Below are 16,025 nucleotides of genomic sequence, written 5' to 3'. Positions count from 1 at the left end.
GAAAATTAGATATTTTTGAAATTTTTTTTAAAAAAGTTTAGAGTATTATTAAATTTTTTGAAAGTTTAAAGATATTTTTGTTGCAAAGTATAAAGGCTCAGGATGTATGAAAAACGCTATAAAGTGTCCATAATAATTTTTTTTTTTTTTTTTTTTTTTTTTTTTTTTTTTTTTTTTTTTTTTTTTTTTTTTTTTTTTTTTATACTTAGAGGCAATAAAGTAGACTTTGTTCGAGAGAAGAAAGGTTTGAAGTTCGTAAGTAATCGGTCTCCAAATGGTTGGTCAAGGTGGAGTTGGAGGAAGTTAGAGAGTTCGTAGAGTGTTGTCCTGAAGAATCTGTACTAGTCTGAGACTTCGTTTCTTGCAATAGTTAAAAACTTGTTTGGGAGTTAAAAGTGTTTTTAGCTCGTTATTTAATTATAATTAATTTTGTGAGGAGGGTTGAATTGTAAATACATTTAAGGTTGGTTTCACACTATTAGGTGGTGTCCCATTCCATTGTTTGTGCTTTGTTGTCCTTTGGCTTAATTCAAATAATTGTGTTTTATTCTCAATTTGGTTTTTGGTGTACATATTGTAATAAGTTTGTTGATATCCAATATTTAACGAGTGTCCTTTTATGCATAGTGTCACGATTGTACTTTTCGAACTTTGTGACGTCATGATCTTAACATGATTATGATAAGTCTAAGAGAAACTCAAGCCCCATTATAGCTTTCTCATTCGGCTTTATCGGAACTTAGGTGAGGTTTTCTTTTGCCGATTGAACACAATTATGACTCGACCTTGCCTTTACTCTAGGCTAATGTCCTTCAAATGCAATGTCATCTCATTTCATTGTTTTGATTTCCAACAACATAGCCCATATTTCATGATGTAATTCCAAATTCGGAAAATTTTTGGTTTGTTCAACGTCGGGGTATCCATCGGCGAATTTTTATTCATGTTTTAGGGCAGTTCTGAAAAGATACTCTCTCTTTTTAATATCTCAAAAATTCCATAGAAACCCGTATTAGGACTTAGTTTCTAAGAAAAAGAGCATTATAATAGACACTTAAAAGTGAAACCTAAATTTGGAAACTGTATAAATTTGGAAACTGTAATTGGACCTTCCAAGAATGGAGGGAAAAACTAGATAGTTTTCAATACTACTTGAGCAATGTTCAAATTTGATGGTTTTGACACGTATGATCGACAACACACACTAGAAATTTTTTTCGCTCTTGTGAATTTTCGATTTGTTCAATATCAGGATACTATCAGCGACTTTTTGTTCGTACTTTAGGCTAGTTCTGAAAAGGTACTTTCTCTTTCTAACATCTCAACAATTTCTATAGGAAACAATATTGCACTTGAGTTTTGAAGAAACATAGCCTATAACACTATAATAAGCGCTTAAAATCAAAACTCAAATTTGAAAACCCTAAATGGGCATTTGAAGAACACGATGAAAAACTTGAGTTACGGTCGATGTTTTTCGAAACTACTATGAAGAATGTTCAAATTTGATGGTTTGGACATGTGATCAGCAACCAACACCAAAAATTATTTTCTCTCGACCAATTTTCATTTCGTTCAATGTCGGGGGTACCATCGACAACTTTTTGTTCATATTTATCAATTTTCATTTGTTAATAAGGTAACCCACTCTAAATCTGAGTTGCACTCTATAACAAGTAGTGTCTATCAATATAAATATCCTTCACGAGTTGTTTTTAATTACAAATGAGTCAAAAGTCTATTTTATTCCTGTAATTCTATCTCACCTTAGATATCATCAATTCTGATGAACAATTTGTTTATGATTTAAATTATAAACTAATTTCTTCTTGGGCTCGTGAAAGAATCAGGTCAATAAGAGGAGTGAATTCCATCCAATAAGATAATGTTCACCCATCCTCGTTTGGTTAAGTCTCTTAATGTTTGACATATAAAATCGGCTACCAAAATTATTTTCACCCATGTAAATTAGAGTACATCCCACTCATATGTTTACCTAAGCAAAATTTAAATTAAATAATTTATAACCATTACAAAATAGTACGTGAATCCATATTATTAAAAGATTACATTAATAATATTAAATTTCTTTACCCATTCGATAATACTTAATTACAAATAAAATAATCAAAATTGTTATAACATCTGTGAGTTCTAAAATAAAGACAGAAATGGTTATCTTCCAATATTTATGGAGGCAGAAGAGATGGGGCCGACTGACATGGACGAAGAACTATTCCACATTGTTGAAATCCCCTTAGCCATGGATCTTGAACTAGACTCAAACAGAGCTTGATAGCCAGCCCATGGCTCGAGTGCTGGCAGTGGGTCTTCTCCATTAAGGAACCTCGTGACTTGCCTCATGCAGGGGCGAGCTTCTGGCTTCCACTGAGTACAGAGAAGCCCAAGTTTGAGCACCATCTCCATCTCCTCCACCTTATAATCCGAACCCAACTTCGGATCAGCCACATGAACAACATTACCCGTTTCATACAACTTCATCACCCAATCCACCAATACAATCTGCCCTGATCCCAGAGGCTTTCTTCCACATGCCACTTCCAGCAGCACTACTCCATACGCATAAACATCTGCGCTCTTCGACGCCTTCCCCGTTCGAAACAACTCTGGCGGTATGTAGCCTATTGTCCCGACAACTTTCGTCGTGTGCGATACTTGGTCGTGGTCGTATTGCCTCGACAAACCGAAATCGCTTAACCGGGCATTCATGTCGCCGTCTATTAGAACATTGCTCGGCTTTACATCTCGGTGGATTACCACTTGCTCCCAATCTTCATGAAGATATAGTAATCCTGCAGCAATTCCTTTGAGGATGTTCAATCTTTGCTCCCAATTCAAAACGAAGTTTTGAATTGGATGATACAAAAGAGAATGAAGGCTCCCATTTGAGATATAATCGTAAACTATGAGAAGATCGTTGTTTTTCTTGCACCATCCTTGAAGATTAACCAAGTTCTTGTGTCTTAATCTTCCCAAGCTTTCGATTTCCGCTGCAAATTCCTTCAATCCTTGGCTCGAGTTTCTTTTTACTCGCTTTACAGCAATCTCAGCTCCAGTTGAACATAACGAGCCTTTATATACTGACCCGAATCCTCCAATTCCGATTTGCTGGCTGTCTTTAAATCCATTTGTTGCTGTGTAGAGGTCTTTGTAACTGAATCTGTGAGGGCAATCTTTTTCCCAGTCCTCTAAGCTCTCAGCTTTCCTCATTTTTCTAAACAAGAAGACCAAGACAACAATTCCCAGAATGACCAGAATCGATGAAACTAATACAATAACCATAAACTGGGGATTGGATGCACGAGGATGGCTCTGCCGTTCTGGTTCTATGGGAAGGAGAGAGTACCTCAGCGGCCGTGCCAGTGCATTCACGGCGAAACTCCATCCCAGAATGTAATGAGAGCTTGTTTCGATTCCAGTCGACGCAGAGAAGCCGACGTACATTTTTTCCTGTAGAACAAGAGTTAAATCAATGGGACAGGAAAGGATTGGCTTCTCTGGTTTTTGATCTGTCAAAAGGCCTATAGAAACACTCGCACTTTTTCTGAAACCATCATATTCAATCCAAACAGCAATTGGGTCACCGGAATCAATCGAGATTTCCGAAGTGGTATCATTAAAGTAGGAATAAGAAGCATGTTTGGAGGAAACAGATACAACACCATTGATGTTAATCCCAACATCGTTTCCTCTGGAGTTCTTGAGCTCATCATGTCCTTTAACAGTGTCAAATTCAACAGCAAATATATGGTTGGATACGCTTCCATCGTTGGAACGATTAAATAATCCAAGGAAGTGCCCACTTTCAGCACCTTCAAACTTGTTTGATGGAGCCAAGGTGAATGCAAAGCCGTGGCCGCCATGGCCGGGGCTGGATGGTTTAATGGCAAACACAAAAGTTGTGGAGAAAGATGAAAGAGAAGTGTTATTAATCAGCTGAATGGAATCAGGATAGAATGCATGGCCTATGACATTTTGTGAAGTGTTGGTGAGCCTCAATGCACCAGATGGCATCACAACTGCGGTTCCATCGAGAAACAAGCCTTTTCCTTGGCTAAATCCATTGTATAATAAAGAAGATTTTGCAGAGAAAGCTGCTATATGCAAGAAGATGAAAAGAAAAGCTAAAGGATTTGGAAGAGCCATGTGCCTTTGGAAGAAAGCTCTAATCAGCTCCAGAAAAGAAAGAAAAAAACATGGCTATCCATATGAATGAACACCGTTGTTAATATAAATGAAGGGAGCTTTGAATTGGTCGCAATTGGAAGCCAGACTTATATGGATTACTGATGGGGATGGGAGAGCCGTGTGAACATTGAATGGTTTGATGGGGAAGTTCTGAAATTTCAAAGCTCCAGACCCAAATGAATCTTCAAAGAAACAAAAACTAACGCCACACATAATTTCTGAATAATACACAAAATGTAAATGAACTTGTGAATTTTCTCGGTTGTTTGGAAAAACTGATGTAGAAATAAGAGATCCTCAAAAGTCTTTTTGAAAAATTAAAGAGAAGAATCAATACACGTTTTCTTGTTATCAGTAAGACGTCAACATCAAAACAAGTCAATCCGAGTTGAGTAATTGAGCCAAGTTTGTCAAACTGGGTTAGGCAAGTCGAGTTGAGTCGTGCTAACCATGCTAGCCTAAGTCAAGTCTATCCTCGAAAGTGCACACTTGAAACCGTATTTCTATCCTATATATCATGGAAGAATGTGCCTACAAGTGTAATGGCCCAGATCCACTCCTAGTAGATATTGTCCTCTTTGGGCAGCCCTTTCGAGTTTCCCCTCAAGGCTTTAAAACGCATCTGCTGGGAGAAGGTTTCCACACCCTTATAAGGGTGTTTTGTTCTCTTCTCCAACCAATGTGGGACGTCACAACAAGATATGCTCACTAAATCCTAATTCATATCCCACCTTTCACAAAAATTCTAATTGATTTATGCATCACAGTGTGGATGATTGAGTACTATACTGGTGTTAAATTCATGGTTTCTTCATCTCGTTTCTAGGTTGAGTTCATGTAGGTCTAGCTTAACTAAATTTGTGCATAAAACTTCAATAGAAAAGATGAAGTCATTAATTGGAAGATTGGTCACAACAATAGGAAACCAATGGGACTTTTCAAAGTAAGTTTTTGGAGCATTGGCTCTAATTTTACAATTTTGTGGTCATTAGGATTGGAGTTAGAAATGCGTTCTTATTCAAACTAAACGCTCTCTAATATTATGTTCCGCAAGTCCCCTTAATATCGAAGCAAACTCCTCTCTTTATATAAGATTTCAACCACTTGAAAGCCAGCCACCACGAAGCCGCCACTGTTTGAATGTCATTCCTTTTGCATGTTAGGTGTGTATGCGCCATATAATTTGCTGACAGGCTGCTTAACCACTTCATGCGTGCAACATCTTTGCGTTGCACTAACTACGGGTACTGGAACAAGTTCTACGAGAGTGCAACCGTGGGTAGCACAGGAATTAATGTGTTGTACGAGGAGACAGAGAGTTCAAGAGGTATTGGAAAAAGTACTTCAAATGAGATTGCCAAAGCCTAGCACCACACTAAGAAATCTCGACCGAATGTCAAGTATGCCCTATTGTTGAGGATTGTTGGAAGGGAGTCCCACTTTGGCTAATTTTCAATTTAAGAACTTTGGCTAATTTCCAATTTAAGAAATGATCCTGAAGTGAGGAATATTATTTCTATTGGTATGAGGTCTTTTGGAGAAGCCCAAAGCAAAGTCATGTGAACTTATGATCAAAGTGGACAATATCATACCATTGTGGAGAGTCGTGGTTCCTAACACCTACAAGATGCAAGATTCGACGAATGTGATAGCATCACTCAACTTGTTAAATATGTATGACGCAGAAAGGGTATTCCGATCATGTACATGCACTTAAAAGTTATGAAGAAAATCTTACAGTATATTTGGGAGACTGAATCCTTCGGGTCATTCAACACTAAAGTTCATGCTAGATGGATATTCTGATAGTGATTGGTGTAGCATGTGGATGATCGGAAGAGTACATTAGGATTCATGTTCTTTTTGGGGGACACAGTATTTACGTGACTTTCAAAGAAACAATCAATAGAAGGCTACCAAATTTATTTGGATAGCACATCTGCTATCGAATTGGTTCACAATGAAAGAAACAAGCATGCTGATCTGAAGTTCCATTTTATTCGAGAGCATATGAAAGGAAAAGGAGATAGAGCTAATGCATGTGAAAAGGGAAGACCAAGTAGCTAATATCTTTACGAAGCTTAGTGCCTGTATGAAAGATGGAAGAGAATTAAGTTTCAGGCCTAATAAACTTAATTCATCAACATGAACAAATTTTGAAAAAGGTCAAATTTAAGAAGTTTATTGGATACATCTTGAGGTTAGATTCATTTGGTAGATACAATCATCATTGTTCAGAACAGAACAATATCCCAAAAGGATATTTCATATAAATTTGACACGTTAGGTCTTAGAAGAGAATGAACATTATATACAACAGTTTCTACCGAGGTTCAGCACAAAAGGGTCAACTAGTTCAACGCAAATGCATGGACCAGATAGAATATAAACCAAGGCCACGAATCTCAGTCAAGATATCAAGAGAAAACAGCGAGGGTCAACTTGCTTAACCAGAGAATCAAAGAAAAGAAGAAAACAAAACGTTCATAAGGTGGGAATATTTTAGGCACTGATTTTTTACGCTTCTCTTTTGTTTTAATAACTTTTTGTATTAAATGTTATCATCAAGAGCTATCTTTACTCTAATTTGGTGTGGTGAGTGTATCTTAAAGGAAATTAACACGTGAGAAGGAAAAAGGAAAAGTACCTCATACTATCTTCAACGCCCATTCTCCCAAGCTGTGTATATTCTTGACTGCATTAAGTTAGCCATTTTGGAGTTCTGGTGTTCAGCTGATGTGGGGTAACTAAGAATCATTACTTCTGTTTCACTTATAGGCCTGTGATCTTCTTGGTTATAGTGTTCTTTCAGTGACACACAATTCCTAGCAAGTACATAACGTAAACCGAGCGGGAGCTTCGGTAATGACTGGAGCCTACTGCAGTTGTCCAAGACAAGGCATTTGAGATTGATAAGCTGACGCAAACTATTAGGCAGGTTGGTGAAAAAGTTCCTGCTTAGATCCAGAAACTGCAATGAAGACAGAGAGCTGAGGTTGTTGGGTAGGTCTCCATCTATCAGCTTGCAATCACTAAAAATCAGAACTTTTACAGAATGAAAATTCGATAGGCAAGTCATCAACTTCAAACCAAATGAATGTGAATTATAATTCCTTGGCGTATCCCAAAATGGGAACAACGAATAGCAGAACTTTCGGGACAGGCCTTCACAGTTGAATACTTCGAAGTTCGGCAGAAGTCGTAGAGACAATGGGACATGACTAATAGAAGTACCACTCACATCAAGCTTCTTTAAACAAGAAATGTTTCCCAAGCTGTCTGGAATTTGATCAAGCTTTGAGCAGCCACCCAATGCAAGATGTTTAAGGGATGTCATGCAACCAATCGAGTCTGGGAGTGTAAGAAGATTTTTGCAGTTTCTAAGATCCAACAATTCGAGGCCAGTGAGTTTTCCAATTGACTGATGCAATTCTCGAATATCAGTGCCATCTAAATGAAGCTCTGTCATAAGTTTCATGTTTTCCACAATCTCTGGAAAATTTTCAAGTCTTGAACAACCAGAAAGAACGAGAATCTTGAGTGATTCGAAACAAATATTAAAAGGGATTCTTTTGAGAGATTTGCAATCCTTAAGATCCAATAAGATGAGATGTTTCAGAGCACCAACAGATTGATGAAGCTCCTGCAGTCTTATACAACCATTCAAGACCAACCTCTCAAGATTTGGCACCATTGACAAATTAGGGGTCTTGATCAAGAACTCAGAATTACTAAGGTTTATTATCTTCAATTTATCTAACCTCTGTTAAAAAAAGGACATGGCTACAAGAATGTCATGATATTATCAATTCAACCGTTAAAGAAAATTAAACAATGTTATTGATAAAAGTGGCATACCTTTGCTCCTTTCCAAAGATTTTCAAGGCAGCTATTCGGTAAACTGAGTTCCAATAGTTCACTCGGCTGGAAACGTGACGGTAAATGTCTTAAAGGATATCCATGCCAACTAAGAAGTCTCAACTTATCTGAGAGATACTCAAGATCTCCACAAAGGAACACATTATGAACAAGCAACACTTTCAGGCCGGTCATTGTCGAAAAGAACTTGGCATTTAAGTGTGACTCTCCATGCTCGTCCAAGTCCAAGACTATGGATTCAATGTCTTCTACTCCCTAAGAATATGCAAGGAGGTGAATTCAAAGTTCAAAAAGAGCTTGTTTCTGAACGAAGAGTAACATTGCTTACATTCTTTATTGAAGCTTTACCTGACTATGTCTCAAAGCATGGTTGACATCCTTTTGACGCCACAGCCTACAGCATTTTCCTGACGACTCCTCAAGAAAAATTTCTTGACCTAATTTTTTTAGTAAATTATGCACCTGTATTTTGTTACCGTGCACGGTTATGAGGGATTTCTCCTGCAAAATTTTTAGTCCATCAGCAGCATCAATTCCGAAACTCTTGAACATGTCAATGACTTGGTCTTTGCTCCTTCCTGTAAGAAAACAAGCAATATCCAAAAACATTCTCCTCTCTTGCATTTCAAGTGCATCATAACTCATTTTCAAGTTTTCATAGACTTCCCTGTTTAAAGAAACATTTAAATTTTCTACGGCATCTTCCCACGACGGAACCAATCGACCGTGCAAGGAAGACCCAAGAACCTTAATTGCTGATGGGAGGCCCTCAGCATATTTTATAAATTGCATACAAAGATCCAAATAACCTTTCTTACAAGACTTGATCCCAAATGCTTCATGACAGAAGAGCTGAAGAGCCTCTTCATCATTAAAACCCTCAACATTGTATCGCCTATCAACTCCGAGAGAAACAAGCAAACCTTCATCTCTAGTTGTAATAATGACTCTACTTCCAAAACCAAGATATTCTTCTCCACCTATCAGTTCTTTCACCTGGCTCACACAATCAACATCGTCAAGAACAACAAAAACTTTTCGGTTTCGTAGGTTTTCCTTTATCATTGCAGCTCCATCACCGTCTTTAATGCGAACTTTTCCTTTCAATAGAGTCATGGAAAGAAGTTTCTCCTGCAAGGATACCAAGCCTCCAACATTCTTTAAAGCTTGCCTAACATTCCGCAGAATGCAACTTCCATGAAATTCACGGGCAACAATTTTGTAAAGAGCTCTGGCAATAGTTGTTTTGCCTATTCCACCCATCCCCCATATCCCAATAAAGCGCACATCATCCAGCCCCATGCTCAAAAGCACATTTATTCTTCTTAACCTCAAGTTCATGCCAACCAAATTTTCATCATTGCTAAGTAAATCAGGACGCAGATGATTGAAAACATGCTTAACAATTTCTTGGACTTTCTCTGTTTCGGTCCTGTTCATAATACAACCACCTAAATTCAATTTCAAGTTCAAAATTCAATTTCCAAGGGACATGAGAACTTTGATACTGATGTATAAGAGAGAAGGAGCAAGAAATCATACTCGTCATTTACATGCCATCCAAAGAGACCTCCAACCTCTCTCATGGCACACCTCCAGCTCTGAACCTCTTCGAAATTCTCCTTGATGTTATTTTCGTGGTCTATAAAGAAATTTTCATAAATTCCAGTAGGACTGATGACATCGAAGGAATTAATTTTGTGGAAAACCACGAGAACCGTTTGACCTAATGTGTTCTTGCAATGGACGATCTTAGCCAGTTCCCTCAAGCACCACTTGGAATCTGCATAGCGTTGAGATAGAATAACAATGGTGGAGCGCGACTCCTCAATCGCTTTGATCAGCACGTCGGCAATGGCCTTCCCCCTCTCGAGCTCATCGTCATCTCTGAAAACCACAATGCCTTGTCGCCTGAGAGCTTCGTAAAGATGGTTGGTGATGGTCTTGCGAGTGTCCTCGCCTCTGAAGCTCAGAAAGACGTCATACGACCATCTAGGAGAAGAAGAAGAAGAAGAAGAAGCAGCAGCTGATTTCTTTGTGATTGAGGAAGCCATTCACTACTTGATCCGGGTGCCGGAGAAGGATTACAAGGAAGAGAAGCATTCGAAGTTGATGGAAAATGTTACGAAATCTGGACTTTCCATTGATTTTCAGAAACTTTTTCCACAGTTTCTCTCTCTCTATCAGACGACTGACGATTGAAGTTTGAAGTGCTGACCATTTTTTCTTTTCTATTTCTTAAATATTCTTTTTATTATTTTATTATTTTTTATATAAAATAATTAAACAAACAATGTTTAGGTTGAAACAATAATAAAAATACACTAAATTTTATTATTTTTCTTGTCTGTATTCGAATATGTCTTATTCTAATTTGTTTGAGACTAAATTTTTTCCAAAAATAAATCTTTAAGAATTGAAATATATATATATATATATATATATATATATATTTGATATTTTTGAAGTTTTTAATTATGAATACATAAGTAAGAAAACATTTGCCGCCACCTCCCAGAGGTCTCTAACCCCTTAATTTTTGCCAGTCCTCCACATTAACCATCCATCCTTCTTCCCGAAAGGAGATTTTAGTAAATAACTAAATATAATACTTGAAGTCAAAATCAATTTGATTACACCATATATATCAGGTTGGACAGATCGGACTATATTCAACTGAGCTGTCCCGACCATTTCCAACATATTAGACTTACTTGGAAGAAGGAAGAACAATTGCCCTACTTGGAAGAGACTCCAAGTACTTAGCCTCACATCAATGCTAAGATCACTTCGAACATGTACTGAGACCTGAAGTTAGCCGCACCCTACATCGTTGAGTTTGTAAAGAGTCGGTTAATAGAGACCTCAACCAATTGAGTGGGGGATGATCTCATGGTCATGCTTGTCCAAGGCGTGTTGCCTGTGGCCACATGTAAGATGTCCCGGTCATGCTTGTTCATGACATGTTGTCTATGACCGCATGCTCATTTGAAACCCCTTTTACCTACTTTCATGTTAGATAGGTTTTTATTGAGGATTGTTGAAGATTGTTGGGAGTGAGTCCCACATTAGCTAATTTAGGGAATGATCATGGGTTTATAAGTGAGGAATACTATCTGCATTGGTATGAAGCATTTTAGAGAATCCCAAAGCAAAGTCATGAGAGTTTGTGCTCAAAGCGGACAATATCATACCATTGTGGAGAGTCATGTTTCCTAACTGTTTTTACTACACCCGCCCAAGCTAAAATGTTGGAGAATTTTTAGTCTTGATGATTTAAAATATAAAGTCATGAGAGTTTATGCTCAAAGTGGACAATCTCATACCATTCTGGAGAGTCATGTTTCCTAACCGTTTTTACTATATTTTCTGTAGTCTGTATGACCAATCACTAAAATCATGATTTAGAAACTCTTGTCAATTCTTCCTATTCGGGTTATATACTATCAAAGCCATTGTTGTTACTCATTTTTAGCTTATAACATTGATTTATTAAAAATTATTTTCAATGTTTTTCTCATATTTTCTAAAATAATTTTCTCAAATGTGACACGAGGGTCAATCATATGTCGATATTTCCGCAAAGTTGAATTCCACACGAGTGATTTGTTCGTTAGGTTTGAATAAGTGTTACACAATCACTGTCTCATATGCTGCAAGAGTGAAATTGCGACACCGAGGTCATCCCATCACTTTAAAATCTAAATGCTCTCCCTAAAATGACACCAAAAATTAGAGGCAAGCAACCAGGAGTTGAATACAGAAATACCCTTGCAGTCGATAGAGGTAGACGTTTCTGGTCATTCTCTACCAAGGCGAGTATATGATTAAGATAAGAAATCTAAATCGTATAGATGAGACTAGAGAGGTAGATATAGTTGAAGTTGCTAGATGTGTGAATTCTATTTATTAAAGAGGGGGAGATGGCAAGGAGGGAGAAATAACTAAGGCTATCAAATTACAATGCCCAAAAAAAGGCAGGCATAAAATGCTTGAAACTACAAACTTCTTTTAATTTATTTAGACTAGATGATTTGGAACAACAAAGCTGCAGTACATACCACACACAGGCCATCATAGAAGGCAACAGGCAACCAACATACCATGATCACAAGCTTTCATATTCTTTGCAGTTCTGAATATGTTCTCTTAGGCTCTACGGCACACGTCTCCCTCGCATACCCACTCCTCTTTTTGCTCCTCAGCTCCCTCATTCTTTTTCAAACCACATTTTGGGTGCATATCAAAGTCACATTCCTCACAGTAAAACGACCAACCGTATCCCAATTCATCACAGGCATCACAATTATACGCAGCTCGATATGTTCGAACGAGTTCATGTTCTTCATGTAGTTCATGCTTCAGTTTCTCAGGCCACCCCTTTGCCTCTTCTTCCAGCTGCTTCTCTAATTCCTCAAGATGTTCCTTTGTGAACGGATAGGCATCTGCTCCATGAGATGTTATGAGATTCCGAGCGTCTGTTGAGACAGTACGACCACTTCGATCAAGGGCTACAAGTGCAGGAATGCCTTCTATTTTGAACCTACGATTTAGGAACTTCTTCCTTTCATCCCCAAATGGCAGAGCTAACCAAGGCATCCCTGAAAAGAATTCCTCAAATGAATCTTGATCGCTATCACTTGAAATGAAAACGGCTTCGAACTCTTTGTCCTTTTGCTTAATTTCGTTGTATGCCTCGATAAGCTTAGGCAAGAATGCACGGCATGGAGGGCACCAGTGTGCTGAGAAGTAGAGCAAAATGTTCTTGCCAACAAGTTCAGATACTGGAATCTGGTCAAACGAAAGGCAATCAAACACAAAAATAAACATACAGAAACAACTTAAGAGTATAACAATGCACATGGTGGCTTAACTCATTAGATTATGCTGAGAAGTAGCAACAAGAAACTTTACCTTTGCACCATTTTTTCCAATAACAAAATCATTTTCTCCACGAACTAAAAGAGACTCCAGAGTCTGTGACTCGAGCTTTGCCTTCTGAATCTCAGCAAGTTTCTCAAGTTTTTCGGGATTGAAAGGGTAGGCATCAGTACCATGCTCTTCGATGAGTTCTGCTGCATTCGGGTGCAAAGTCTTGCCGTCCTGCCCAATTATGACAAGAGTAGGAATATCACTAAGCTCAAAATATTGAATGAGTTTTCGACATTTCTCATCCTTGAACGGCAATGCCAACCATGGCATAGTTTTGCATGCTTCATTGAAGTCATCATCCTCATCATCTAAAGAGATCAACACAATCTCAAAGTTCTGCTTCCCCTCTTTCAGTTTCTTGTAAGCATCAACCAAAAGAGGTGTGAAATCATCACAAGTTTCATGGCCATACACTGAGAAGTAGAGCCCAATCACCTTCCCTTCTAGCTCAGAGACAGGAATCTGCAGCACAAACAACAAACATTGTGTTATCACATCATTCATGTAACAGCCCAAATCCACCACTAGCCGATATTGTCTTCTTTGAGCTTTCTCTTTCAAGCTTCCCCTCAAGATTTTTAAAACGCATCTATTAGAGAGAGCTTTCCACATCCTTATAAGGCATGCTTTGTTCCCCTTTCCAGCCAATATGGCATCTCACAATCCACCTCCCTTGGAGGCCAGCGAGGACGCTGACACACTGTCTGGTGTCTTGCTCTGATACCATTTTTAAGAACCCAAGCCCACCAAAGCAGATATTGTCTTCTTTAAACTTTCCTTTTCGAGCTTTCCTTTAAGGTTTTTAAAACGCGTCTATTAGGGAGAGGTTTCCACACCCTTAAAAGACATGCTTCGTTTCCCTCTTCATCCTAGGTGAGACCTCGCAATTCCAATGAAAAGTTCAAGATTATAAGAAATGGAATGATGACTATACCTGATTTCCATTATTCGAGATCACATAATTACGTGAGTTCGAAACCAAAATGGAACTAATGGTTTGGTTCCTTTTAGCTTCCTCCTCTCTATCCTTCAGAAGTTGGATCTGTTCCGAAGTAAAAGGATAAGCATTAGCCCCATATTCACTAACTAATCTCACTCCATCATCAGTCGAAACCTTCCCGTTGGCGTCGAGAACAACAAGACGAGGAATTCCCCTCACTTCAAAAAGTTCATTCAAACGTTCTTTGGTAGCCGAATCAGAAAATGGAATGGACAACCATGGCATTTTAGAGAAGTAATCCTCGAAAGATTCTTCATCGCTATCAGCAGAAACAAAGACAACTTCAAAATCACCCTTAGAAGCTAATTCCTCATAAACCCCTGCAAATATCGGAGTGAAACGGTGACAGGGAGGGCACCATGACGCCGAGAAATACAATCCGACAATCTTTCCAATTAAGGAACTGATCTTCACCTGTTCAAAACCCCAAATCAATGGCCGATAAGAGGATTTCATTAATTTCCTTCAACAGATTCCCAAAATTTCCCCGAAAAGTGTGAAAAAAACAGAAAACACCATTTCAGATTTCTGTACGGCTAGTTAAATATCCAGCAACACAACACGAAAACAACAGATTGAGACGACATTAAAATTATGAAGTTACAGTCGCACGAACAGAGTTAGCGTCAGAATATACTAATTGAACAAAGATACATACATACCTGATCGTCATTATTACGGATGAGAAAGTCCCTCCCCTCAGAGGAGAAGAGGGAACTGAGATCGTGCACAGCATCAGAAGCCATAAGTGTTGGAAAATCCTAGATTGTGCGTGATTAACAGTGATGAACAATGAACAATGAACAATGAAGAATGAGATCAAAATCAAAGAAATGGCCTTAATAAAGCGAATTAGAAGCTTCGGGAGCAAGTAACATGGAAATTAAAAAGTTGCTAACACGAAGACTTGGAAGTTGACGAGGGAAAAAAGCATCGAATTCGACTCATCAAATTGAGTTCACATCACAACTCGGTTGTAAAGATATTCGTCCACAATAAAATTTCTCACCGCCATCTCCCTTGCGTTCGTACGGCCTTTTAGGGTATGGAATTACCATATTGCCCTTCCTTTAGGTAAAAAGTCAACTTTCTAGACTTGCTAAAATATGAATTAAAAGGCTTTTTTTATTTTTTATTTTTTTTATTTAATAATGTGTTATCATTAATTTTTGCTCTCCTCTAACTTGTATTTACAACCCAAAAACATATACGAGCTCCTTCTAATGAAAAAAATCAAAATTAACCAAGATTTGGTTTGTCTCTGCTGACATGTTGTGTAAGGATTAAAAAATATATATATTTACGTAGTGTCGAAAAACGTAGGTTTTCAGTGAAGGGCAGGAGAATCCACACTTCCAATGAATCCACGATCATACCTGAAGTCCTATACTTCAGCAAACCCTCAAACCTCACTTGTAAGGAAAGGAAACACGAAATGACGAGAGTAAATGATGGAAGACGAACGGTTTTATCTCGTCGGATATAAATGTCGGCGAAACAGAGACCTTCAATCTAGCAAACGAAAGACGAGCAAACACGCAGAGGATTAACACGATCATTATTCTGGGAAGATGAGGGCGAGCTCAACGAGTTTAGTATGATTTCAAAATATGTAATAACAGTGTTGGTTAGGATGGGTTTAAGAGAAACGATATCAGCCTACTCAAATCAGGAATTCAACTAGTAGATTCTCTTTCGCTTATCGGTCGGCCGACTTTCATTGTTGTAATCTTCGCATTTCCTATTGAGATCCCAAGTTTCCAAGTGGACTCTCTTGGGTACCCACAACCTTGGCTTTTTAGAGAATCCCGCTCCTGTGTCATGGGACTTGTAGGTCAGCAGTCCATCAGGTGGGTTTTTTATCCTTCTAGTTTTGAGTGTCTTCGGAAAATCTCACGTTTTTGAAAGTAGATAATGTATTACAACACCATGAAAGCAAGGACTAACGAGCCAAGGAATACCTTTATGCACACGAGTGATGATTACCAAATGGCGTCATAGTTTT

At 38.2% G+C, this 16,025-nt stretch overlaps 2 protein-coding genes across 2 annotated transcripts; both read right to left on the bottom strand.

Moving 5' to 3' along the window:
- Positions 1 to 2,090: 2,090 nt before the first annotated feature.
- Positions 2,091 to 10,297, bottom strand: LOC111471960 (TMV resistance protein N-like). The gene is made up of 7 exons (XM_023117642.1): positions 10,135 to 10,297; positions 9,631 to 10,104; positions 8,437 to 9,520; positions 8,068 to 8,343; positions 6,874 to 7,972; positions 4,309 to 4,391; positions 2,091 to 4,221 (listed from the first exon to the last, which is right to left on the bottom strand). Exons 1-7 carry the CDS (start codon positions 10,140 to 10,142, stop codon positions 2,176 to 2,178), a joined length of 5,070 nt encoding a protein of 1,689 aa, XP_022973410.1. The 5' UTR covers positions 10,143 to 10,297; the 3' UTR covers positions 2,091 to 2,175.
- A 1,666-nt stretch (positions 10,298 to 11,963) lies between these two features.
- LOC111471941 (probable nucleoredoxin 1) lies at positions 11,964 to 14,960 on the bottom strand. The gene is made up of 4 exons (XM_023117619.1): positions 14,683 to 14,960; positions 13,955 to 14,434; positions 13,003 to 13,482; positions 11,964 to 12,879 (listed from the first exon to the last, which is right to left on the bottom strand). The coding sequence occupies exons 1-4, from the start codon at positions 14,764 to 14,766 to the stop codon at positions 12,238 to 12,240; spliced, it is 1,686 nt and encodes a 561-aa protein (XP_022973387.1). The 5' UTR covers positions 14,767 to 14,960; the 3' UTR covers positions 11,964 to 12,237.
- Positions 14,961 to 16,025: the final 1,065 nt, after the last annotated feature.

The sequence above is a fragment of the Cucurbita maxima genome, unplaced genomic scaffold, assembly GCF_002738345.1.
Source record: "Cucurbita maxima cultivar Rimu unplaced genomic scaffold, Cmax_1.0 Cma_Scf00061, whole genome shotgun sequence".
Lineage (NCBI taxonomy): Eukaryota > Viridiplantae > Streptophyta > Magnoliopsida > Cucurbitales > Cucurbitaceae > Cucurbita > Cucurbita maxima.
The sequence above is the reverse complement of the archived record's forward strand: the minus strand, read 5'-3'. Positions and strand labels throughout refer to the sequence as shown.

Coding starts and splice junctions, on each gene's coding strand:
- LOC111471960 (XM_023117642.1), bottom strand. Junction 9,521..9,630: donor GGATGGCATGTAAATGACGA/GTATGATTTCTT, acceptor TATTATGAACAG/GACCGAAACAGAGAAAGTCC. Junction 4,222..4,308: donor CGGCTCTCCCATCCCCATCA/GTAATCCATATA, acceptor TCATATGGATAG/CCATGTTTTTTTCTTTCTTT.
- LOC111471941 (XM_023117619.1), bottom strand. CDS start 14,766: ATGGCTTCTGATGCTGTGCACGATCTCAGTTCCCTCTTCTCCTCTGAG. Junction 14,435..14,682: donor TCCGTAATAATGACGATCAG/GTATGTATGTAT, acceptor GGTTTTGAACAG/GTGAAGATCAGTTCCTTAAT. Junction 13,483..13,954: donor TCTCGAATAATGGAAATCAG/GTATAGTCATCA, acceptor TTTGTGCTGCAG/ATTCCTGTCTCTGAGCTAGA.